Genomic DNA, 26,375 nt, shown 5'->3' with positions numbered 1-26,375 from the left:
ACTGTCTTACTTTGGCTAAACAAGTAGGACAGAGAATATCAGAATTTCGGAACACAAGGACTACATCTGTTTTCACAAGTACAGCCATTCTGGTCTTGCAGACCATGCTCTGGATACATGCCACAGAACAGGGTGGAAGAAAGCTACAGTAATACACCGTAGCAAATACAAATTCGAAAGACTATTTATGGAATCAGCCTCAGCCCTAAGAAACTCTTCAAACCTCAACAAATTTGGTTGTATGAGACTGCCCCAAATTTGGGAGGCTTACATCAGCAGACCTTCAGCCAAACGGCCAAGAACACCTACTTAGCCCGCTAGGGGGGGGGGGGGGGCACCATCAAGATTTTTAGGAGAACAATAGCTTCTTCACTTCATTCTCAGTTACTGTGTTGTAGTGCCTACGTGCACGTGCCTTATTTGTAAGTTCCTTTTGAAGATGGCAACGTGACGTTGCTAAAATATCGGAAATATTTATTAAAGTGTAATTTAATTTATATTCGTATCTACGTTGTCAATTCCTTAAGTGATTTAGTAATGCATAACCAACATATAAGCCTGTCTATGAGAATTTCAAAGGGAAGTTGGTTAAGAAAAAGGTCCAACATGTTTGGAAAATGATGAGGATTATATAATATTCTGGTTGGCAGGTTGAATTAAAGCAACTTGGCTTTTCTTCCAGCTTGATTTGTTAAACTAGAGAAAGTTTAAAGATAATAATTTTGCAGTTTGGGTAATTTTTTTACCTCTCTTGTATAACCAGTAAAAGGGTTATTTGTAAATCTACAGTACATTCACCCCCCCCCCATTTTTATTGACTATATATATATATATATATATATATATATATATATGGGGATGCTTAAAAGTCAAAGCTGTATAACTGAGAGGAGAACTTCACATAGCCTTTAAAGGAATGCTGACAATCCTCACTTTCTCACGGTGCACCTTTTAGGTATCTATCTGGAAACCTAAAATAATTTCACCAAATAAAGAACGAGGATGGGCTGGCAATCTGGGATTAACCAACCAAACTATATTCTTACTGACTTAAACCACAATATAAAATGATGGTACAACATGACAGAATTTCATGCTGGCTGGGGCATCGCCTGGTTAAACAAGGTCCCCATCGTTTTTGCCAGGGAACCAAGATAAATAGTGAAAAGTCAGCTACCGAAACAAATCCTGAAACACACCCAACTCAACATCACCAGGGTTAAGATTGGTACTATCAACATAAAAAACCTGAATGGCAAAGAAATGGAACTAGCAGAAGAATTGGATAAGTACCAAATCGACATAATAGGGGTGACTGAAACAACAAAGAACAAAAACTGGTGAGATCTTTCTAAGCAATAAATACAGAATAACAATCAAGGAAAAGAAGGGATAGCTATACTATTCAATACTAAATACGAGGCTAAGTCAGCTTGTGCTCTCAGAGAATATAGAGACAAATGAAAGAAAGCTAAACACTGTGCAAAACTAGCTAAACAAAAGTCATAGGAAGACTTTGGCAAAAACATAGAAAATAAATATCAGGAAGGTGGCAAAATTCTGGAGGCTATTGAAAAAGCTCAGAAATATGGAGGAAAAAGTGTTGTAAAAAGAATTAGAGATGATAAAGGTGACAAGAAAACTGGAGAAAAAAGATATCCTTGATGTATGGAGTAATTACTTCAAAAAATTGCTAAATGAAACAAGCAGTGACAACACAATGGTAAAAAACACCCAACAGGCATGCAATCAGGAATAGTATCCATACTTGAAGTAGAAAAAGTCAATGAAATGTGGAAAGACAGCGGGTGTAGTGATATTCGCCCAGAAATGCTGAAATATGGAGGCATAAGTCTTGCAGTGGCTGAACTGCATAGTTCAGAAAGCCTGGACAGAGGAACAAAGTCCAGATGATTGGAGTAGAGCTCTCATTGTACCCCTATATAAAAATGGAAATAAAACTGAATTATAAAACTATTAGATAAAAAAGAAATAGTGAAATAATTAAAAATCTCAAAATCAACCCCATAACAGACTCAATGATTAAATATAGGAAAAATTAGCTAGACCATATAGTAAGAATGCAGAGAGAAAGATTACCAAAAAGATAATCTATTTTGGTAATCCTAGTTTACCAAAAAAGATTATAATCCTAGAGGAACAAGGAATAGGAGACGACCAAAAAGAAGATGGACAGTCCGGAACAGGCCACATGGCCTAGAACTTGGATAGGAAGACGATGACGATTGCTGATAGGAAGTTAGTATTGATGTAATTTTTTCATGTAGTACTATTATAATATCCTGATATCCCTTGAGGGTACATATCAGGAATTTGATGATGATGAGAGGGTTTTAAAGGATAGATTGGGGGGGGGGGGTAATGTTTCAGCACTTGGATTGAGAAGAACAGAAGCATGAGTCATCCCTGGAAGTTGAATAAAGTAGGTTAGTAGGGGATGCGAGGACTAGATATTTTGCTTGGAGAGTTGTGAATGAGCGGAATGTGAGTGCTTTGTTTGAGAATGGGTTCAAGGCGAGGTGTGATAGGTTGGGTCTCTGGCGATGAGTCTTTGGACTCCATGGAGGTGCCCACATAATAATAATATATAGAAGGTCATACGGCAGTTGCCCAAGAGGTTTCGGATGCGCTATCTTCAAGACGACTACACCTCTCTTTCTCACTGCTGAAAAATCAATAAGCAGTGATATTTTGTTATGTTTTTATCAAAATACTGAACTGTTATAAATGGTAGCATGAGTATACGTTCTTGTCTCAGTCACAAGAATGTATACTGTACTGCTGTTGTTTTTTTTCTCCTAATAATACGGAATGACTATTTTGCAAGAGATCATGTATAAGGTTGTATAGCAGTGTAATGTGCGCAGAAGAGTTTCAAGGGATTTTAGATCCACTCTTTTTAAAAAGATGGCATATCTCTTTCTCAATGCTGAAAAATCAATAACCACTGACAATCTAGTAGGCTTAATCATTGATTCATGTCTATGTTCTATATCTAAATGTCAGTGTTTATTTATTATTATAGTATAAATATTGAAATATATGGTCTACTCACTTTGATTCGACTTATTGAATCATTGCTATATTGTAGTTCTGGTGAAAATTCTACATCCATATCATTCCAATATGCAGTGTTATCCAGATCTGTTAAAACTTCAAAATATACAGTTTTTGTCGAAAAATGGCTAAAGGTATTATCAAAACAGATCTTGTAGTCTCCAAATTCTCGAACTTCATGCCTAAAGAAAATTTATATTCAAATATATTAGGATTTTTTGCTTTTGAACAATGGCTGAATTTAAAAGAATAAAGAGAATCACATCAAAGAAATACTGAATTTTATGTAAATAACCCACGACCTGCTCCATCTTTCTGTACTTTGTCCTAAGAGGTACACTGTCTAAAATGTAGGTTTTGAAAAAAAAAAAGCAATTACTTTTATATCTTTTTCTTCTCTGAAAAGATGTCTTTTCAGAACATAATTTCTTTTGGTGATATCCTTACTAGGCTTTTCATATTTTATTATTATTTTGTTATCTTTTTTTATGTGACTCCCACTCATAAAAGGTTGTAAGCCTATAGTATGTCTGTATCATGAGTGGACTAAGTTTTTTTTTTTTTTTAATCATTTTTATTAGTTTTAGAATTTTTTGTATTTTTATTTATTCTTTATGCAGTTCAGGAACCCTATAAACCAGACATGGAGTTTTTTTAGCCACTTCAGACCTCCAATAATGCAAGGCAATAAAATTCATCTCTTAGATGTATGAAAATTTTTAGAAATATCTTAACATAACGATAAAAAAAAAATTAAGTAAATCCACTAATACCTTCTCATTATCCAATGACAGTACACAGCAGTCTTTTACCTCTAATGCCTTTGGAGCCAGAGATAGCTGGTCTCAGCTGAATCACAACGATCGTTACTGGTAGTGAAGTTTTTATATTAAGGATTTCTACACCAACAGGCAAGAAGAACATTGTAGACAACTACTGCCATCTCATGGATTCTAATATGCATTTCGTGTTCAGTTGAGGGGTTGTAATCCAAGTTTCCAGGAGGGAAATGTGCTAAACATCAAGTAACCAGAACCAACTAAAAAGGTTTCTCTAGTCGGATTTAGAATTGATCTGACTAGGGACTTTCTTCTGATGATCTAATATATTAACAGTGACTGTAGAGCTTGTGGATGTTACTACAAGACTTTTTTAAACCAAGTTCTTCCAATTTATATTACTATATTCAACTATAATGACAATATGTAATCTCAGTTTATAGGAAATATGGGTTGCACTCTTTGAATAAACAAACTAATCGTAGAGTATTAATAGGCTAAATTCAGACACCTCCTCTATTCTTCCTGTCTCGGGAACGAGATGAGAAGCATGAAAGATGAGATTAGTAAGTGAATGATGGCGGCTGCTGCTCCAATTACAAATGGTATGACACCAAGTCTTCTGCCATTTAAGGGCTCTACTTTGCATAACATAATAAAGAATTTTGTGGCATGCAGTGTTTGCGGTATGTATGTGTCCCGGGAGTTGGATATACATAAATGTTGGGTGAGAGAAAGGAGTGCATATATGTGCAAAATGTGGGCAATGGGAGGAATTTAATGAATTAGTTATTTCAATAACCTACAGTAGTGGCCAAAAATGAGAAACCTTTTGGAAAAAGTGTATTTTTGAGGTTTGATGGCGCATAACACCACATTTTTTTGGTGTAATGCCATAAAATTATATATGTCAATGCAAAGATAATTTAATCAAGAATGTAATGCAACAAAGTTTGTTCAATTTTCTGTATTCTATGGAAAGTTATAGCCAAATAACCATAAAAAAGAAGCACAACTTCCTTAGGTTGATATGAAGTAGCTTTCCTTCATTTGAATGTAGCCAATGAGCATGAAACCAATAGGATTCAACTATTGATGTCATGTATTGGAGCTGAGAGGAGGACATTTCTCAGTGTGTTATGTGATTGCTATCAAGTTGGTTGGTTTTTTTGTGTTTTTTCATTTAGCAAGCTTGTAAAACATAATAAAATTAAAGAAATGGCACAAAGAGTTGACTGGTCACACAGAGCACGATGTAAAATAGTACTATTAAGTGAACAAGGCTACAGTTATGAAGAAATTAGAAGAAAAATTGGTGGAAACTTAACCAAAGGTGGCATTTCTAAATTTTTGAAGAGGTATAAGGAGACTCAGTCACTACAAAACCAGACTGGTAAAGGCAGGAAAAGGTGCACAACAGCAAGTGACAATAGAAGAATTGAGAGACTGTGCCTACATGACAGAAGAAAATCATCTGGGTGTATACAAGATGAAATGGCGCAATACAATGTGAAGTTGAGTGCAAGGACTGTTCGGTGCAGACTGCAGGAATTTGGTCTAAATGTTAAAATTCCACGAAAAAAGCAATTTTTATCTCTCAAACAAAGGTTGAAAAGATTAAACTGGGGTAAAACCTATGTTTTACCAAACTCTACTTTTCATATTATTCATCACTACCAAACAGAGAGACCAAAATCTCCCTGTTTGGTAGTGATGGCATAAAATACGTAAGGAGAAGAATCGGAAAAGATTTGCATCCCGATTGCATTACACCTACCGTGAAATACCCACTTAGTGTTATGATCTGGGGTTGTATGATATCAAAAGGTATGGGCAGAATCTGCATGATTAAATGGGAATATAAATGCCCCAAAATACATAAATGAAACACTTGAGCCCAAACCGAAGCCTTCCCCCACGTGATCTTTTCCAAGATAATGAAGCATTTATATTTCAACAGAATTCAGCTCCATGTTATGTTGCTGCTGTGTGCAAAAAGTGGTTTCAAGATAATCATATTCCACTGCTGGAATGGCCTGGGAATAGCCCAGACCTTAACTCAATTGAAAATCTATGGAACCGACTAAAAAAACTTGTTAGTCAGAAGCAACCCACCAATAAACCCAAATTAATAGAAGCAATAATTCAATCTTGGTTTCACATTATAACAGCTGCAGAACTAAAAAACTTGTTTCACTCCATGGGAAGGCGTTGTAAGGCCGTAATTAATGCTAAAGGTTACCCAACTAAGTATTAACTCACATTGTGAGAATTTTTGTATATCTCATTTTTTCTATGTGTTTCACTTTTCTTCTTTATAACTGCTGTTCTAATAAAAAAATCCTTCATAAAAGTTATTGCATTACACCAAAAAAAAGTGGTGTTATGAGCCATCAAACCTCAAAAATACACTTTTTCTAAAAGGTTTCCACAATTTTGGCCACTAATGTACATAGTTGCATCAGGGACAGGAAATGAATGTTGGTAGACGAGCAGTGTGATAGGAGAAATTAAGAGCAAAATATGAATGATAAAGTAAGAGTCAGGAGTGTGGAAGGCATTCTTGAATGACTGTGAAGTTTTCGGAGATGGTCTTGATTGGGAGAATGAATGGTGAGTAAGAGTGACTAACTTGAGGAAAGAGATAGATGAGCTGAAAGAGAAGGTGGAATTTCTCAGAAACAAGATGAGATTAGGCAAATGGAAAAGATGAATGCAAGGCGAATCAGAGTAGAAGTGAGAGAGAGTTATGGGAATGATATGGGAAGAGGAGAGAGAGAGGTATAGGAATGATAGAAGAGTAGAGCATAGGAGCAGTAGAAGAGAGGGAATGAGAGAGTTATGGGAATGATAAAAGAGGGTGAAAATGGAAACAGTCTGAGGGAGGAAATGAGAAGAATATGAGGGAGCACTGGAAACAGGGATAGAGTGATGCCAGGACAGCAGGTAAGTAGGGGAAACACAGAGAAAAGGGGTTAGAGGAGAGAGAGAGAGTGAGGGATGCAGATGAGCAATCAAGGAACAGCATGGTAAGAGGTGTGATGTATGGAGACTCGATGATCCGTGGTGTGCAAGATAGGATGCCAGAGGAGTGTTTACCTGGAGGGAAGATAGAAATTGTGGATATGGCAATTAAGAGGGGTGAAAGGATACATGAAATGATTGTGATGGTGGGCAAGAATGATTTGAGAGGCAATGTAAATCGGGTGGCGAGAAATTTGAGATTCTTGCTTGAGGTTGTACAAAAGAAAACACAGAGAGGAAAGATTGTGTGTGCTGCCTGAGTGTGATAGTGACGAGCTAAGCAGAAGAGCAGTAATACTGAATAGCATAATAGCCAGAATGTGTCAGAAGAAACGATTGGAATAAGTGGATGCTTGGATGGCATTTGAGGATAGAAGGGAGCTGTATGCGAGAGACTGCTTGCATTTGAATGAGGAAGGACGAAGGCATCTGGAGAGATTGCTGTTTTCTGAACGAGTCAGTTGGTTTATAGTTTATTTGGCACAAAAACTACAAAGGTCATACTGTGCCATACTAAAGGTTACAACATTAGAATTTACAGAAAATTGTAAACAACATGTCTGTACAAGAATATAGTTTCACAAAGCAGCATCTCTAGGTAAACAGAACTGCTGCAGAGGGCACAGCAACACACAAGGTCAGAGGTTATTACAGTAGTGCAAAAATAGTTAACAATATAAGTTAATACATAATATATGAAACACTAAGCCAAGGAATGCAGTATCTACATATATGTAAAATTATAATACATGCCTTTAAAGTAGTACAAAAATAGGCAAAAAGGGATTATTATACAATATGCATGGATGAAAATTAAATTTAGCAATGCAGTATAAACAGAATTTAGCAATACATATAAACAGAATTACTAGAAAGTACACAAATAGGTAATATGTCCTACGCTACATGATTATTCGAAAAACAAAGTAGTAAATAAGATGCATACACAAAATGTATGTTAAGTGATGCGGTATCTACATATAAACAAAATTACTGCAGAGATTTCAGCAGTACATAAATAGATAACTATAGATTAACATATGTATATACAAAACAAGTCAAGGAAAGCAGTGTCTACATCAAGTAAGATTACAACAAACATTATTATACTAATACTTAAAGAGTCAGAATGGAATTATTATACAGCATTGATGCATAAAATTTAAGTTTAGCATTATGGTATTTATATATTAACAAAATTACAGCAGGGTGATACAAATATACAAGATCAGGCCTGTCGTAATACATAATTGGTCAGATTTAACCTAATGAATAATATGTATGTATAAAAGTTAAGTTAAGCAAAAAAAAGTATTTATATAAACAAATTTATAGTCAAATGTGTTTGTACAAATTAATTCTTTCTAAAAAAATTAAAAACATCATGCAATTTGCCTGAGTCTGCTAGCATTTCCCTGAGCGTATATGGCTTGGTTAGATAGGTGAAAATTTCATTCCTCGTGTAAATTTTTGACAATCTAACAGAATATGATGAATAGTGAGATGTGTGTTGCATTTTTCACATATGGGAGAGTCATCAGCTCTCAGTAAATGAGAATGCGTAAGGTGACTCTGACCTATGGGGAGCCTAGCAAGGACAACCTCCTCTTTTCTCTTTGTACATTGACTAGAATGCCAATGTTTAATTTCAGGTTTAATGTTATATAATTTGTTTGTTGATGCTTCTTGCCATGTTAACTCCCACTGAGCAATTAGCTTTGATTGTATAAGTTGTCTGTAGTTTGTATATGGAACTGTCAAACAGTATGTGGAGAAGGTGTGAGCTGATTTAGCAGCTGCATCTGCAGCCTCATTTCCTTTAATTTTGATGTGGCTGGGAATCCAGCAGAACTGAACATCGAAATTAAGGATTTTCATTTTGTGAAGCAGGTGTAACACTTCATAAAGTACTGGATGTGGATTATACATAGGAGAGGAGATAGCCTGTAAAGAACTCAATGAATCTGTATAAATTATACACTTTTGGTAGCAGTTTTCTTTTATATGCACAAGTGCAAGCTGAATGGCATGTAACTCTCTGTATAATTACTGCAATCTGGTGGGATCTGATTTGAGATAATAATGTCAGGAAACACAGCAGCACAGCCAACAGAGGTGTTAGTTCTTGAACCATCAGTATAGATGGGTAAGAAATCAGCGTGTGCTGCTCTGTGGGCATTAAACAATTGCAGGTAAATGGATGATGGGTATAAGATTTCTGTAGCTGACAAAGTGAGAGGTTGCAGGATGGTGTGCAAACCTGCCATGGAGGAATGCTGTTATGTTTAGTGTAGCTAATGTTGTCAACATTTATACTAACAACTTGCACAGTTTCTTTAATATGCATAACAAAAGGATGTATAGCAGTTTGATGTGTGTGATATTGAGCTTCCCAATGCAGAGAGAAGATACTATTCCATGTAGGGTAATATGGGAGAGATTTTATTTTTAGGGTGTAATTAAGAGACAACTATTTCCGTTATAGTGATAGAGCCGGTTCATTTGCTTCAACATAGAGACTTTGAGTGAGTGAGGTGCGAAAGGCACCAGTAGCTATCCGTATACCCGGACCCTGATGATGGATGGAATCAGACCATCATAGGTTACTCTGTCTTTCCGAACCATAGACTTGGGACCCATAATCCAGCTTTGAACGTATAAGTGCACGATAAAGATGGAGCAATGAAGCTCGATCAGCACCCCACTCAGTAGAGGATAGAGTCCGAAGGAGGTTCAAAGTTCTTTTGCACTCTATCCTCTACTACATTCGTCAACTAAGAGAAAAGTGCAAAGTTCTTTTGCACTTTTCTCTTAGTTGACGAATGTGTGCTAGAAATGTGAGTTTTCTGTCAAAGATGAGTCCCAAGAACTTGGTTTCTGTAGCTATTGGAATAACAGTAGGTCCCATTCTTAGTTCAGGATCTGGGTGATGAGTGCATTTTCGATAGAAGTGTACACAGACACTTTTTTCTGTTGAAAACCTAAACACATTATTAAGAGCCCACAGAGCAACATGATCAATTGCTTGCTGAAGTTTTCTTTCAATTATCCTCATGTTACGTGAGTGACAGTAAATTGTGAAGTCATCAACATATAGAGCATTGTCTACAGTGGGAAGAAGCTATTCAACGATCGAGTTAACTTTAATAGCAAAAAAGAGTTACACTTAAGACAGAGCCTTGGGGAACACCTTGTTCTTGATGATATGGTCAAGATAGCGTACTTCCCACTCTGACTTGGAAAGTTCGCCTGGACAGAAAGTTTTTAATAAATATAGGGAGGTGTCCTTTGAGACCTAGGTTATAGATGTCTTTTAATATGCCATATCTCCAGGCTGTGTCATAAGCTTTTTCCATGTCAAAAAAAACCACCTGTCTTGCCGATGCAGGGGTCAAAGTAGTGCAAGACTACCAGGATCCCCCTTTCCGGATGTCCGCGGGTCGCACCGCACTGCAAACATGGCGACAGGGCGTTGGATCCCAGTGATGGTGGTCTGGAAAAAGGATACTGAAAAAGACTCAGGAGAAATAGAGCAAAGAAAAAGAGGAAGAAGGAAAAGGGCCAGTACCATCACTGGGAGGTCCCCTCCACCATGAGCAGGTGCCCCACATGGAGGGGGGAACAAATCAGTGCGTCAATACAGGGAAGCTAGAATTCTGAGGGTGGATGGTAGCAGGGGTGGCCTCTTGTGGGAATGAGTGCTTGGGAGAAGAGAGATGACATTAGATAACACCGACTCCAGTGGGGGGTCTGGAGGAGATAAGGATAGGTATAGAAGCAGTGATATTTTTATGCTTTATACTAATACCAGAAGTATCCGAAATAAAGGAGATGAATTGGTAGCGCTGATAGCATTAGCCTGGCCAAACATTATTGGGATCTCAGAGACGTGGTTGACATAAGATGATATAATAACAGGAATAGAAATAGCAGGATACAGCATTTTTCGGCAGGATAGGAAAGGAAAACATGGTGGTGGGGGTACTGCTTATGATAAGTGATGACTTGTGTCTTCTAAGAGCGGAGGCTCTGGAGGGCAGTGACACCAATGGTTTTGAAAGCATATGGTGTGAGGTAAAAGTGGCCAAGACAGGATATTTAGTAGGGCGCTGCTACAAACCATGGAGCAGGAGATGTTTAGGCAGTTGAACTTGACAAGTGCAAGAAGAATGATTGTTATGGGAGATTTTAACTACAGCAGTAGTTAAAGCTGGGAAGAGGAAAAAGCATGTAGTAATAAGGGAATGGAATTTCTAGATTTCTTGAGGGACAAATGTCTTAGGCAACATGTAATAGAGGGAACAAGAGGTTCAAGAGTTTTGGATTTGGTCATAGCATCAGAAGAGCTGATAATTGAGATGGTCACTCTCTCCCAACAGTTGGAGAGAGTGACCATGTGGTTTTGACTTGGAAGATGAATAGACATGCAGGAGTATCAAAGTAAAGGGAACATATGTGGAATTATAAGCAGGTGATTATAATAGTCTTAGATATCAACTTGAGGCAGTTCCATGGAGGATGGAATTGGAAGGCCAGGATATCATTAGTGCTTGGGAAATTGTGAAGGAATATTTGTTAGCAGCAATAGTAAGTTGCATACCACGAGTGAAGTGGACACAATTTGGTGTAAAGTGGATGACGAACAATATCAAACAGGAAATGCAGGTGAAAAAGAGATTATGTAAGAGATATAAGGAGAGGGGTGGAGAGCAGATGCACGAAGAATATAAGACGCAGGCCAGGAGAGCAACTTGCATGGTGAGGAAGGCAAAACTGGAATATGAGAAGAGAATGGCACTAAGATCCAAAGAAATCCTAGGGAATTTTTTTAGCTATGTTGCCAGCAGGAAGAGAAATGATTGTAAAAGAATGACATTGCAGGATAAAAATGGGAATAGAGTGACTGATGCAGAGGACATAGTGGAGTTGTTCAATGAGTACTTTATTGGAGTATTTCATCCTGGAGAAGGTTTTAATACTAAAAGGATAGAGCAGGTTCAGGGTTTAGAGGAGCAAGAGGAGAGTGTGTTAAAGAACTGACAACTCTGTTGACCTGGCTCTTGAGTCTGGTTGCAGGAAAGGTACCCAAGAAATGGAGGGAGGGAAGGAAGGTAAGATAGTGCCATTGCATAAGGGCTGTAGCCGACTAGAAGTGTCAAATTATAGGCCAGTTTGTGTGTCATCACTAGTTGTTAAGGTCTTGGAGAAATTGGTGAGGGACTATATACAGCATTGGGCAGATGAGGGTAATGTTATCTGTGAGAATCAACATGGATTTGTTAAGGGACGCTCTTGTTTTAGTAATATGACTGCCTTTTATAATAAAATGACAAGAGCAGTTGACGAGGGAAAGCATATACTGACATTTGTTTGGATTTTGCAAAGGCATTTGACAGGGTGCCATATGATAAGCTGATATTTAAGTTGCAACATATGAGTTTAAATGTCGGGTTAGTCAAGTGGATTCACAATTGGCTGTCTGATAGGTATCAAAGAAGCACAAGGTTACAAGTGGGGGATCCACAGGGCTCAGTACTATTCAACCCTTATATTAATGCATTGTCAATGGACTGCAAAGGGATATTCAATTGTTTGCAGATGATGTGAAGCTGGGAAGGGTTATCAGTAATAGTGTAGATGTGGCAGCCCTGCAAGAGAATTTGAATAAACTAGACAGATGGACAAATGAATGGGGATGTTCGTTTAATGAAGCAAAATGTAAGGTCTTGAGGCTTGGGATGGGATGCCGCATTCTCTATGGGAGGAGTTATACTGGAGGAAGTAAGGGAGACAAGAGATCTGGGGTTGATGATTGATAGAAACCTGAAATTTAGGGGACATATTGCAAAAGTGGTGAAGGTAACACAGAGGATTGCTGCAATTATGAGAAGGACACTGACCTGCAGAGATAAAAGGGTTATCATTCCGTTGTATAAGTCTCTGATCAGACCACACTTAGACTATTATTCTCAAATTTGGTACCCAGGATTTGAAGGGATAAATTAACTGTGGAAAGGGTACAGAGGCAGATAACAAAGATGGTTTCAGGACTGTACAATATCAGTTAGGAGGATTGGCTGAGGGAATGTGAACTGCAGAGTTTGGTAGATAGAAGAAGGAGAGGTGATATATATGATCAAGACTTTTAAACTGTTGAGAGGCAGTTACAGGGTGGACACTGGGGAGTTCTTTTGCTTGGTGGAACAGAAGGAAGGATCGATGACAAGGGGCCGAAAAGAAGCTGTGAGCAAGAGGTCTATGAGTGGTTTCCTTGTGTGGAGGGTGGTTGAACAATGGAATGCATTACCTGAGAGAGTGGTGAGAGCAAGAACGGTCGATGAGTTCAAGGAGTGGTATGATAGACTTTGTGTTTCCTAAGAAGGACCTCCCACAATGAGTCTCTTGATTCCATGGAGACCTGAATAATAATAATAAAAATATATTTCATTGATGCTCTCCAGCTGACTGCAACTTTGACCTATGGTTTTGCTGACAGTACGCTGCATTCCTGAATTTTTTCATTCAGTGAAGAGGTAGCAGTGAACTCAATATTGCATACCAGGTAGGTAGCTTTTAGCAAAATGGACGTTCATTAGTTGAACAACCTCTTCTGCATCTGTCACTCTCACACCATCTGCATTCAGAAGAGTTATTCTTTCATATTCAGTCTTCCTTTTATTTGCAGCACGTTGATAGAATTTTTGTGGGCTGTTTTTAGCTTGCAGAGCCAGTTTCTTGTCGTATTCGGACTTAGCTTTCCATACAATAGTTGTGACTATTCTAGCCTGTTGCTTATAATTTCCATAATCGACATTATCCTTATGCCTACGGTATTCCTTCAACATCATCCATTTCCTACAAATATCTTACTTAATAAGATTACACATCTTTTTCTTGTAGATAAGCTTACTGATTATACATAGCTTTTAGTTTCTCAGGAATTGACAACATATACTAGAATATTAAATATAAAAAATCTTTCCTATATTTTGGCAATGTTACGTTGCTATCTTCAAGCAATGTGCATGCAAGTACTAATACTGAGCAAATGAGGCTGAATAAAAGCAACAGAAATCGGGTCTAGAGTCCTATACAGTAACCCTAGTGGGCTAAAATGTATGCTTCCAAGATTTGGAGAAGTCTCATGCACCCAAATTTGTTGAGGTTTGGAAAGTTTTTTAAAGCTGAGGCAAATTCAACGGATAGTCTTTCATACTTATATTTGCTGTAGTGTAATAGAGTGACCATCCAACGCATGGTCAGCAAGTCCTGAGAGTATTGGTGGTACTGGATGTAGTCCTTGTGTTTGGATATTCTATTATTGGCTGTCCTGCACGTGAGGGTGTAGTAAGCCAGTTTACAACTGCAAGGGACCTGGTATACTCCTGATAGATCTAGGGGATGTGGCTGGTCTTTGGTGGAGCAGATACCAATTTCTTATGTGGTCTGTAACTGGTTGTAAGGTCATATTTCCTTAGGGTTTTTGTTAATTTTTCAGATGTGCCTTGGACATATGGAATGGTGATAGATTTTGAGTAATCTTTGCTTTGAAGGAGGGTTACTGTTACATGGTTTTATTATTTGGGGGGGGGGAGGGGGGGAATTGTAGCCATTTGCTAAGAAAGTGTTAAGGATGCAGTCCAGTTCAGTAGTTAGGGCTCTGTTATCCGAACAGATTTATTTTGCCCTGTTGTATAGGGTTTTTATAATCCCATATTGTTGAGAGAGGGAGATAGCCTGCTGGTGAATGCTTCTACCTGTATGTGTAGGTTTCCTGTAAATGGAGAATGCCAGGGATCCTTCAGGCTGGCATATAATCAGAGTATCTAGGAATTGGAGACAGTTGTTGTTTTCCTTTTCCAAGGTAAACTGAATCCAGGGGTGTTGATTGTTTAGACGTGTTAAGAAATTGTGGAGATTCAGGCCATGCAGCCAAATTTATAACACAACATCCACATAGTGTAGCCAGATAGTGGGTTTTTGTGAGAGAGAGTTTAAGGCTTTTTCTTCAAAGGTCTCCATAAAGAAGTCGGCCAAGGGTGGTGAGATTGCAGTCCTGTCTGTTTGTAGAATATAACTAGTCAAACGAAATAGCCTGAGTTCATGGTGAACTGAAATAGGGCTGAGATATTGGGAGGAAATATGGTATGGATGAGGTCTAATGTATCTTTGAGCGAGACATTGGTGAAGAAGGAGGAGACATCAAAAAGTGGGCTAGGTTTTTTATATGTGAAGGTGTGTTGCCAGTATACTGTGTGAGCACTTTGGCTAAAGTCATTGGATTACCATAGAAAATCACCATTCCAAAACATCGACACATTCTGATATTGCATCATTTAAGTATTTTTTAAATGTTTCCCATACAGCAACTGATACCATTCCAATGAACTTGGTATACTCCTCAGTTGGTCATAATTTCCTGCTTTGTAGTTCAGCATGTAACATCCATAAACTTAGTCACTTTCCAAGTGAGTACTGCATGATCACTGTCACCAACTGGAGGCAGAATGGTTATGTCTTTAACTGAAACCCTCCTTACACTATAATCGAATATAACACTCTATGACCTTCAGTTCCTTCTGTCACATACTGCTTGAGGAAGTGGTCTAGCAAGAGCTCAATAAATTCAGTTTCATTCTTCCCATGGGATTTTACTGCTATCCAATCAAATTTTTGGATAATTAAAATCTTACATTGTAATTACTCTTTTTGCACTCATTGTCTCTATTTGGTGATGTATTTCTTCATCACTAGCAACCAATCCACCAGGTCTGTAACACCACTATGTAATCGATCTTGTTAGATTTCACCTCGCACCAAATGGCTTCAAACTCACTGCCACATGAAATACTGTTAGTACTAGTACTACAATCATAGGCTTCAACTCTAACTGGATTCAAGTCATCCGATATCATTAGCAGCACATTTCCCCTCCTCTCCTATCTATCCTTCTTAAAAGTACTGTACTTTTTGCAATGAATACCAGTTAGTATGCCTGATTCTGATAGCCAGATCTCACTAATGCCTACAATCTGAGGTCCCAGCATATTGACCAAGGTAACAAACTCTACCCCTTAGTTTGTGATACTACTAGCATTCGTGTATAGACCTAATAATCTACCAGCATTTTTTTTTTTTTTTTGTATACTCTTTTCTGCAGTCTGTATGACACAGCTGGACAACTTGTAGATCTCTATTCTTCTCTGGTGTCTTATACATGTTAGTATCTACTACAGTTATGATCGTTTACTTTTCTTTTTTGTTTTTGAATAGCTTGCATTATATCTTTAATTTTTGCTCCTGGAAAATTCGAAGTTATAACCTGCTCATCTTCATTATATTTGCTTACCTGTAGGCTAGTGGCTATTATCACCTTCAAATAATTCTATTATGCAACAATACACTTAGACAATGCTGCCATTGTTTAAACATTTCTAGAACTCATTTTCTGGAATGCTTTTTATCTATCACCACATGATGTTGGATGTAAGAAAATCTGCATCCATTCAAGGTATTTTTCATTTTTGGGAACAGCCAAAGCTCACAAAGGATTAATATTTAAGAATTTAGAGACACAAAACACATGTGCTGAGATGATTATTTTACTAATCATTAATAAAATAACACTTGACGTTTTGACCTCCATATTGAGGTCATCACCAGAAGGATACATGCGTATAGGGAAGCTACATGCTCTTGCACTCTATACCAGTAAATAAAATCTATGCTGTTACTTAATCTTTTTCTTAGCCTGACCTCTAGCGATAATTAAATAAAATAAAATAAAAACCGAAAAAAAAAAAATAATAATAATAATTAATAAAATAAATAAATAAATAAAAAACTACAATAAACTCTGCTAAAGTCCTCATGTACTAAGATTCTTCTGGATTTGTACAGCTCAGATTGTTATACTATGATTTTCTTCAGGACTTGTACGGTTCAAGTTGCTATTGAATGTTAAGGGAAAAAAAAAAACACTTCACCAAATCTTCTTGTAGTGGGATTTTTCTTCGGCTTGTTCTGGTTGCTATAAAGGTTGCAAATGGGTCCTCCACATTCTTGGAATGGTTAGGCCATCATTTTTGTTCAGATTTGGGTTATATTTGAGCATTTCACATGCTTCTTTAAATTTTCTCTCAACCAGATTTTGGTGCGGTGTAGGGACTTTTTCCAATCATTTTGTGTTATGTTTGGAGTGCCGGTTTTTCCAAAATAGAGGTATTTAATGTGTCGTTTGTGTTCGTCCTTCCTAATTGGGATGGTTTGCCCTATTTCCCCTATGTATGACAGGTTACATGTGCATTGTATGTTGTATACCCCTGGATAGACTAATAGACTAGGTGTGAAAGACAATCTTTGGAAGAACTGAGTAGGTGTCTTAATTTTGTCGGGGTTTAAAGGTAGTTTTGAGGTTGTATTTGTGTAGTGTTCTGTCTATTTTTTCGGAAATGCCTCTAACACAAGGTATGGCAATGGCATTCTTGAAATCTTTTTTGTTTTTACTATTATCTCTGTGGAGGATCTTGTGAATAGTTTTTTTACTGTATCCAGTTTTCATAAATGTGTGGTTAATGATCTTGTATTCCTGGTTTAGAACTTGTTCATTTGAACAAATAGTTTGAGCTCTGTGTTTCAGGGTGCTTATGACACCTAGTTTATGTGTTGGGTGGTGTATGTACTGGCCTGTGTGTGTAGGTTTACGGTAGACTGAGAAGGAGAGACAGCATGAGGAAAGACATGTGACGAGCGTGTCTAGGAACAGAAGAGAGTTGATTTTTTCTATTTCAATGGTGAATTGGATACGTATGTGTTGTTTGTTCAGGTGGCTAAGGAATGTATTTAGTGTTCGTGGCCATGAGGCCAAATGGCGAAAATATCGTTGACGTATATGAGCCAAATTTTGGGCTTTAGGCATGCTGGCTCTAGAGCTCGTTGCTCAAAGTCTTCCATATAAAAGTTAGCGATTGGAGGGGAAAGTGGTGAGTCCATGGCTACCCTCTTTTTGAAGGTAAAAATTGTTTTGCCACATGAAATATCCGGAGCGGAGTACGTGGGCAAACAGAAATAGGGCCGTGATGTCATGTGGAAATATGTTCTGTAGGAGCAAGACAGTATCATTGATCAAGACATTGGTGAAAAGGGAAGTTATGTCAAAACTGACTAATAAATCTTGGTCGTTGAGTGTAATGTTTTTAATTTTGTTTATGAAATGTTGTGTATTTTTTTTTATGTAGAAAGGGGACTGACCTACCAATTCCTTCAACAATCGGACATAGTGGTGATTTGTGTATTTTTTGAAGGCCATAAATTCTGGGTGTGCAGGCATAATGATGTATTAATTTTTTTGTTGTTTCTTCAGGCCATGTGTTAGCGGATTTAATTAATTCAGTTGTTTTCTTTTTCATACGTTTCGTGGGGTTGTAGTTTACCATTTGGTAGGTGTTGTGGTCCGATACCAAATGGTTCATTTTCCCTATGTAAGTTGTCCGGTCTAAAATGACAGTGGCATTCCCTTTGTCTGCATTTGTAATTATAATGTCCTGGTTATTTTTTAGGGATTTAAGGGCCAGGTTTTCGGTTTTGTTTTGTGTTTGAATTTAGTATACAGGATGTTACCATGCGTATTTTATCAGCTAGATTGGTGGGGAGGGATCTTAAACCTCTCTCGATATGATAAATGATATCAAGTTTATTTACTGACCTCGGCGCAATGGTGTAGTTTAAACCTTTCTCCAGCAGTGAGAGTTCACCTTGGGTGAGATTGTAGTTTGATTGGTTGATAACCAGGTTGTGGTCTGATGGTGGTTGGTTGCTCCTAGCTTTGTTTGTGGGTGATTAGCTGCTCCTTATGATGTCGGTTTGTGATTGGCTGCTCCTTTCGTTATGGCATCCAATTTGTCTTGTGCTTTCATGTTGTTGTTGTAGTGCTTGGAACTTCATTACTAATTTTTCCTTAATAAGTGCTTGGCCGAGTTGTCTGTGATTCTGTCTAAAATATCCCAAATTGCTGGATTAACGTAGTCAGATAGCTCTAATTTAAGTTGCAGAACTTTGGCTTGGGTAGATGCTAGGAGCAGCCAATCACCTACAAACGAAGCTAGGAGCAACCAACCACTATCGGACCACAGCCTGGTTATCAACCAGTCAAACTACAATCTCACCCAAGGTGAACTCTCACTGTTGGAGAAAGGTTTAAACTACACCATTGCGCCGAGGTCAGTAAATAAACTTGATATCATTTATCATGTCAAGAGAGGTTTAAGATCCCTTCCCACCAATCTAGCTGATAAAATATGCATGGAAACGTCCTGTATACTAAATTCAAACAAAAAACAAAGCAGCAATCTAAAGAAAACTGAAAAACTGGTCCTTAAATCCCTAAAAAATAACCAGGACATTATAATCACAAAAGCAGACAAAGGGAATGCCAATGTCGTTTTAGACCGGACAACTTACATAGAGAAGGTATTGGACCACAACACCTACCAAATGGTAAACTACAACTCCATGAAATGTATCAAAAAGAAAACAACTGAATTTATTAAATCCGTTAACACACGGCATGAAGAAACAACAAAAAAACTAATACATTATGAGGATTGTCATGATAATTTTCAAGGTCACCGAGTTTCGTGGGATAGATCTGAAAACATTTTCCGTTGCAAGGATAAATTTGAAAGAAAGATAGTGGAATCCAGTGAGATCATCCTTAATCCTGAGCATTTGAATAGTAATTTGAGCTATAACATCCCCTGAGAGCCATACTGCAGTTGTTCAATACTAGCGTTCTCGAGAGTCTACTACCACGCATACAATAAACAATGGCACGTAAATAGAACAACTCAAATTTTAATACAACGTTTTTTATTTTTAATTATCTAATACAATTAACCTGTGATTCTCAGTTTTCTTAATATCTTCAGTCTTTTATTATTGTTTCTTCTAGATACCTGATGAAGGCCATAACAGCCGAAACGCTGTTATGGCATTATTCTCGGTTTGCTAGTCATTAAATAACTTTTTAAATATATACAGTGTTCTCCCGAGAAATTTTTACCAGCCAGGTGGAATGAAACATTAGCCGGATGGTCAGTAAAACCAGCTGGGCGATTTGCCCATTCAAAAGGTCCTGAGGAGAACATACACACACACATATATATATATATATATATATATATATATATATAGTACCTTAATTACATTCCAAACAATTCTGAATAGTAGGGTAAATCTGTTTTATTTCTTAATTTTTGAAACATTCTGTGTACCACAATCTTGCCTAATGCAACTGTTTTTCAAATATGCCTATTTTAGGATTGTTTTTTTTTTTTGTAAATAATAAGAATACAGTTTGCCGAAACTTTGTCTATTAAATTTTCATAGCAGTGTGTGCCGCAGATTAGAAATTTTCAAAGTAAAACGAATAATATATATTTTTTATTACAAAACAGCAAAGTTTGATAATAAAACTTTCCGCTACAATAAAGTTTGACAGATTGAACAATATTATTGCATTATTTCTTTTCTCCTCTAGGAGAAAAATGGTAAAATGTCACTCATATGATTATAGCAGATTTTCTATTGGCAATTTGCAATTTCATTTCAAAACACAAAGAAAGAACATAATGAGCATGTATTTTCTTGATCACAGAACTAATGTAAATAACTATTTGGGAACATTGATCATGTGTAACCGGATAAGTATTTTAATACCGACTAGTTTCACCAAACTTAAGCTGTTGGCATCGTCATTCAAACCTAGAAACAATTCGTAAACTACTATGATCTCCAAAAGATACCCATCCTTTCTATAAGTATGCTGGAGTCTATAATATCCCATGCTCGTGTGGTTCAAGTTACATCGGACAGACTTCGAGAAGCCTCGAGATTAGGCAGAAAGAACATATTGGTTATGTTAAAAATAACAGACAAGACATATCAGGCCTGTCATCACATTTCTCCACAACAAACCATATCATTGAGTGGGAGAAAAGTTGTTCCCCTTACATAGAGGGAAAACTACCGCTCTCGAATGTTTAAAGAAGCAGCCACAGTCGCACGCACTACAGATAACCTTAACAGGAACCAAGGTTTAATACTTCCAGAGATATGGAAAACCCCAATTAGATCTCTGAACATAAAAGAAATGAACTTTAATGCTAACTATAGAACATTCCTTAGCAACAACTAGTAAATCATGTACACGTGATACATGTATTATTCACGTTCAATGCTATTTTAGTTTGTAACTATAATTTTTAGAATTTATAGTTAAGATCTATTTTGTGATATGGTTTAACCTCAGTGCTTGTACCTTGATGACGCCAACAGCTTAAGTTTGGTGAAACTAGTCGGTATTAAAATACTTATCCGTTTACACTTGATCAATGTTCCCAAATAGTTATTTACAAAGAAAGAACATTGTAAATTCCCCCAATGAGAAAGAAATTACTAAATATTTTTCTTCTATTATTATCTTTTTTTTCTTGTAATATAAAGAAATTACGGCACATGTTTCTTTTGTCAATACAAGAGTGCATATAATGTAATCTGTAAATAGATTACATTATAGCTGATAGAGAATTCATGCCAGAAAAAATATTTATGTAAGAGTTCTAACATCAGCAGATATAACGCCATTTTCTGCAAGTTTAGATACGTGACATTATTGAAATAGTTAAACTTTTGCTACTATTTTAGACTAAACTGAATGAGTATGTTCCCGAAGTGATTTACATTTGCAACAATTGCCTGCAGATTGAATAGGTCTATAACCCCCCCCCCACCCCAATCCAAAAAATAAATGATTATGTAACACCTATGCACCTTTTCTCTTAAAAAAATACAAACCTTTTGTTCAAGATAATTGTATCAAATAATTTAGAATTTTTTGATAATAAAAGTGAAACTGATCACTATAAATAAAGAAATCATTTTTGGCATAAATACCTGTAAAAGAAATGTTCAGTTTTTCTGTGTTAGAATGTCTGCTAATCAACAACTAAAATATATTCATTGCAAAGGCTGATTTGTGGTCATTTCAGGATTGATTACTTATTTTGGCAGATGTGAAACTCGTTTTTATTTTTGGAAAGAGACGTCGTCGTCGTCATGCGGTAGCATCCTCTAGCAAGAGGTTTCAGCAGATGAGCAGCTCTTCTCCATTTCTCTCTGTCTGTTGCTTCCATCATTCTTAAACCAGTCCATTCCACGATGTCATTAAACCACTCTCTAGTTGGGAAGAATATGTAAGTAAACTTTATGAAGACAGGGAAAGAGGAGAAAACCAAAGGAAAGAACATATTGGGCAGAGACTGTGCATCATGAGGGAGGAACTGAATCTAGCAATTCAAAAGCTGAAAGGAAAATCGCCAGGAATAGATGGTATATAGATAGAACTTATAAGGAATATGGGTGAAAAAGGTATGGAAGTGTTATGGCAAATTATTAACGGAATTTATGAAGGACAAGAATTACCAGAGGAGTTTAGAAGATCAATTTTTATCCCCACTCCAAAAAAGACGGGAGTTTTAGACTGTAACAATTTTAGAACGATAAGTCTTATAACTTACACAGCAAAAATTCTAGTGCAAACAATTTTAGAGAGAATTAGGAATAAAATAGAAAAAGAAATGAATGAGGAACAGTATGGATTCAGAACCATCAGAGGAACTAGAGAGGCTATAACTTGTCTAAGAATTACTGGGGAGAAAACACTAAACCATGGCGGAAAGTTGTTTTTGGGATTTCTAGATTTTGAAAAGGCATTCGATACAGTGAAACATGAAAGGCTTTTTGACATTCTAGAAAATACTGATATTGACTCTTATGACTTGGAAATTTTAAAGAGATTATATTGGTCACAAATAGCGTCAGTATGTGCAAATGGAGAGGAAACAGGAGAATTCCCGGTGGAGAGAGGAGTCAGACAAGGATGCAAGTTATCACCATTATTGTTTAACTTTTATTATTACTATTACGGGCAACTCCAGGGAGTCATTAGACTCATCGAGGGAGGCCCTAAATCATATTCATCACAACTATTCGACATTCATACAGTATCTATCATACCTCGCCTTAAACTCATTCACTGTCACAGCATCCACTACAGACTTAGGGAGCGCATTCCACTCATTCACTACTCTAAAAGTAAAGAACGCTCTAACACCTTTACTAACCACACTTTTGCCCAGTTTCCATGGATGTCCCCTAGTCCTCCCACAACCAGCCCTGTTCTCAAAAATATCTTCTGAATTAATTTGATAGAAACCCTTCAGTAATTTGAATGTCTCAATCATATCTCCCCTCCTCCGCCTATCAACCAATTTTTGCAACCCACAAATCCTCAACCTGTTCTCATACGATTCATTCCACAGACCTGCTATCATCTTGGTCACTCACCTCTGGATCCTCTCCACCTCCTCCCCATCAAGAAGAAACCTAGGTGACCAAATCTGAGCACAGTAGTCAAGATGGGGTCTTATCAAGGCTCGATACAGAGGAACAATAACCTGCTTGTCAACGTATTCTTCAGCAACCAAGTGATTTGATGAGCTGATTTGGCCACTTTTGCAATGTGTCCCCTAAATTTCAATTCCTTATCCACCAACACTCCTAAATCTCGTGCCTCATCAATTTCCTGGATCATGGTTCCACCAATGCAGTAAACTGTCTCCAATCTTTTCACCCCAAAATGCATAACCTTACATTTTGCCACATTATATGGACATCCAATCTATCCAAATCATTCTGCAAAATTTTGACGTCATCGGCATTCACTATTGCCCTACCCAACTTCGCATCATCCGCAAACAAATGAACTGTTCCTCTAAGATCCTTTCCTATATCATTTATGAACAAATTAAACAGCAGTGGTCCAAGAACAGATCCTTGTGGCACACCACTAGTCACAGGCCGTCTTGTGGACTCTACTCCTGAGTAAACCACTCTCTGATATCTCTCCGTCAACCACCCTCCTATCCATCTCACCAACCCTATGTCCATTCCCATATGCTGCAATTTACTGATTAGAATTCCATGTGGTATCCTGTCAAAGGCCTTAGCAAGGTCCAGTAGAATCACTGTAAACCCATTACCCTTATCCAGTTCAGCCGTCACTGTGTTATAATACGTGAGCAAGTTACTGAGGCATGACCTACCCTTCACAAAACCATGCTGTCCCCAATACAGTATCCCATTTTTTTCTATCCAATCTTGTATTTTCCTCTTGACTATTTTTTCTAAGACCTTGATAATGATTCCTGTTATGCTGATTGGCCGGTAATTTTCAAGAGCAGCCTTGGAACCACCTTTGTGCAGTGGAACTATTTTCCCCTCTTTCCACCCCCTTGGGACTGACCCAGTCCTGAGGCTCAAATTAAACAAAATGGTCAAGGGCACTGACAATTCTTTGGCCGCTTCACGTACGACACGAGCTGGTATACCATCCAATCCCACAGATGTATTGACATTGAGGTTCTGTAATAGACCAGTTACCTCTACTTCATTCATCACAATTCCAGTATAAGCTGTTGGTTCTTCCATTTCTGCAAAGTCACCACCTGGATGATATACTCTTGCAAAGTGCTCGCTCAATAATTCCACAACATCGACTGATTCGGTTACCTCCCTACCCTCAGCATTTTTTAAGATCATTCTACCATGAGCATTTTTCCTTTTACTTGCAACATATTGAAAAAACTGTTTGGGATTCTCTTTAGCCTGCATGGCCAATTTCCTTTCATAATCTGCTTTTGCTTTTCTTACCACCCTTGTTACCATCCTGGCCTGAGCTTTATACTGTTCCTGCACCTGATGGTCACCCTTCTCCTTAAATTCCCTCCACAATTGTTTCTTTTTTTGCAGCTCAAGCTTAATAGTGTTATTCATCCATTTAACCCATACTTGATTTATTATTCGGACTCTTGGTATACAGTCAACCATTGCCTCCTGCAAACAGTTCTTAACCACCTCCCATGCACTATCAACATCCAGCCCTTGCAGTTTTACATGCCATGGCATTGAGCCAAGCACACACCTAAGCTTGTCATACTTACCAGCCCAGTAATTCCACATGTACCCTGTCTTAATTGTAAATTTGACTCCTTTAGCCACCTCCCAAGTCATGACCTTATGGTCACTCTCACCAATTGGTGGCAACATGGTCATGTTCGTTACAGCTACATTCTCAGTTGCAATTACTAGGTCCAGTACTCTCTGCCCCCTGGTATTTTCCAATACATGTTGCCGTAGATAGTTGTCCCTTAATAACTGCATAAAATCCAATTCCTTCCTCTCATGTGCCCTCTCCTCTTTCCAGTCAATGTTACCATAATTGAAATCACCCATAATAATTACCCTCCTTCCACTCATTGCTTCTATTTGCTTATGCATACTATCCCCACCATCCACTCCATCACCCGGTCTGTAGCAGCACCCAATTGTATATTTTGTTCTGCTAGATTCTATCTCACACCAAACAGCCTCAAATGTGCTTTTTTCCCCATCCTGCAGTTCAACTTCTATACTCCTTGGCTGAAGCTCATCAGCTATCATCAATAACACTCCTCCCCCCTTTTTATTCACCCTGTCACTCCTGAACACGCTATACCCATCGCATTCAATCCCACTAGCTTTATCATCTTCTGTCAGCCATGTTTCACTAATACCGACAACCTGTGGCCTGGAAGTGCCAACCATGGCCAAAAACTCGTCTTTCTTGTTCCTAATACTCCTGGCATTAGTGTACATGAATCGCAGAAGCCCATTTGTCCCATCCCTACTTTGATGCCTTATACTAACTATCCCATTCTGATTTGTTGTCCGTCGTACTCGCCCGGGCATAATATACTCATTCATACACTTAACTGCACCCCCCCCAAGTCTGCATATCTACTCCCCCCCCACTTAATAAATCTAGTTTCCCTGAGTCTGTATATCCACTTCCACATCATTCATCAACACTCTTTCAAGTCTCCGTACACCAACTCCATTCAAATGTAATCCATCCATCTTATATAAGTCCTTTCGCCCATCGAACTCATTCCACAAATTCCACACCACTCTCCATGCATAACCCACGCATAAAGTCATTGGCAATTATGGCCCTCCTTCTAAACACTTCGCTGTCATACCGCGGTAAGATACTCACCATCCCAACTCTCTCACTCTTCTCTTTTGCTACTTCAAACAACTCCCTCACATCCTCTATCATTTCCATTTTGTCCTCTTTCAAATCATTCGTTCCTGCCACGATTATCATCTCTTTCACCCTCTGTTTTTGCAGTCGAATAGATTCGCTGATGTCCTTTATGTTCGCACCCGGCTGGTACGACTTCGTTAAACTCTCAATTATAATGCCTCTTAATAGCGAATCCCCATACAGCACTCGCCCCTTCATTTTATTGACGTTTACGAACATTCTATTATTTGCCGTCACAGACTTCCGCCGGGTATTTGTCGGTACGTTCAACACACATTTTTCCATACGCT

The 26,375-nt window shown here is 37.8% G+C and overlaps 1 protein-coding gene across 1 annotated transcript in view; it reads right to left on the bottom strand.

Annotated features, from left to right (window-relative positions):
* LOC150095414 (transmembrane emp24 domain-containing protein 5-like) overlaps positions 1 to 26,375 on the bottom strand; it is an 89,191-nt gene that overhangs the window by 25,384 nt on the left and 37,432 nt on the right. The window contains exon 3 of the mRNA XM_090410492.1: positions 3,077 to 3,260. Coding sequence (XP_090266618.1) covers positions 3,077 to 3,260 — 184 coding nt within the window. The remainder of the gene's footprint in view (positions 1 to 3,076; positions 3,261 to 26,375) is intronic.

The sequence above is a fragment of the Typopeltis vanoorti genome, chromosome 20 (genome assembly GCF_054136105.1).
Source record: "Typopeltis vanoorti isolate ZY-2024b chromosome 20, IOZ_Tvanoo_1.0, whole genome shotgun sequence".
In the NCBI taxonomy this organism is placed as follows: Eukaryota; Metazoa; Arthropoda; class Arachnida; order Uropygi; family Thelyphonidae; genus Typopeltis; species Typopeltis vanoorti.
This window is presented reverse-complemented; position numbering and strand designations above follow the sequence as displayed.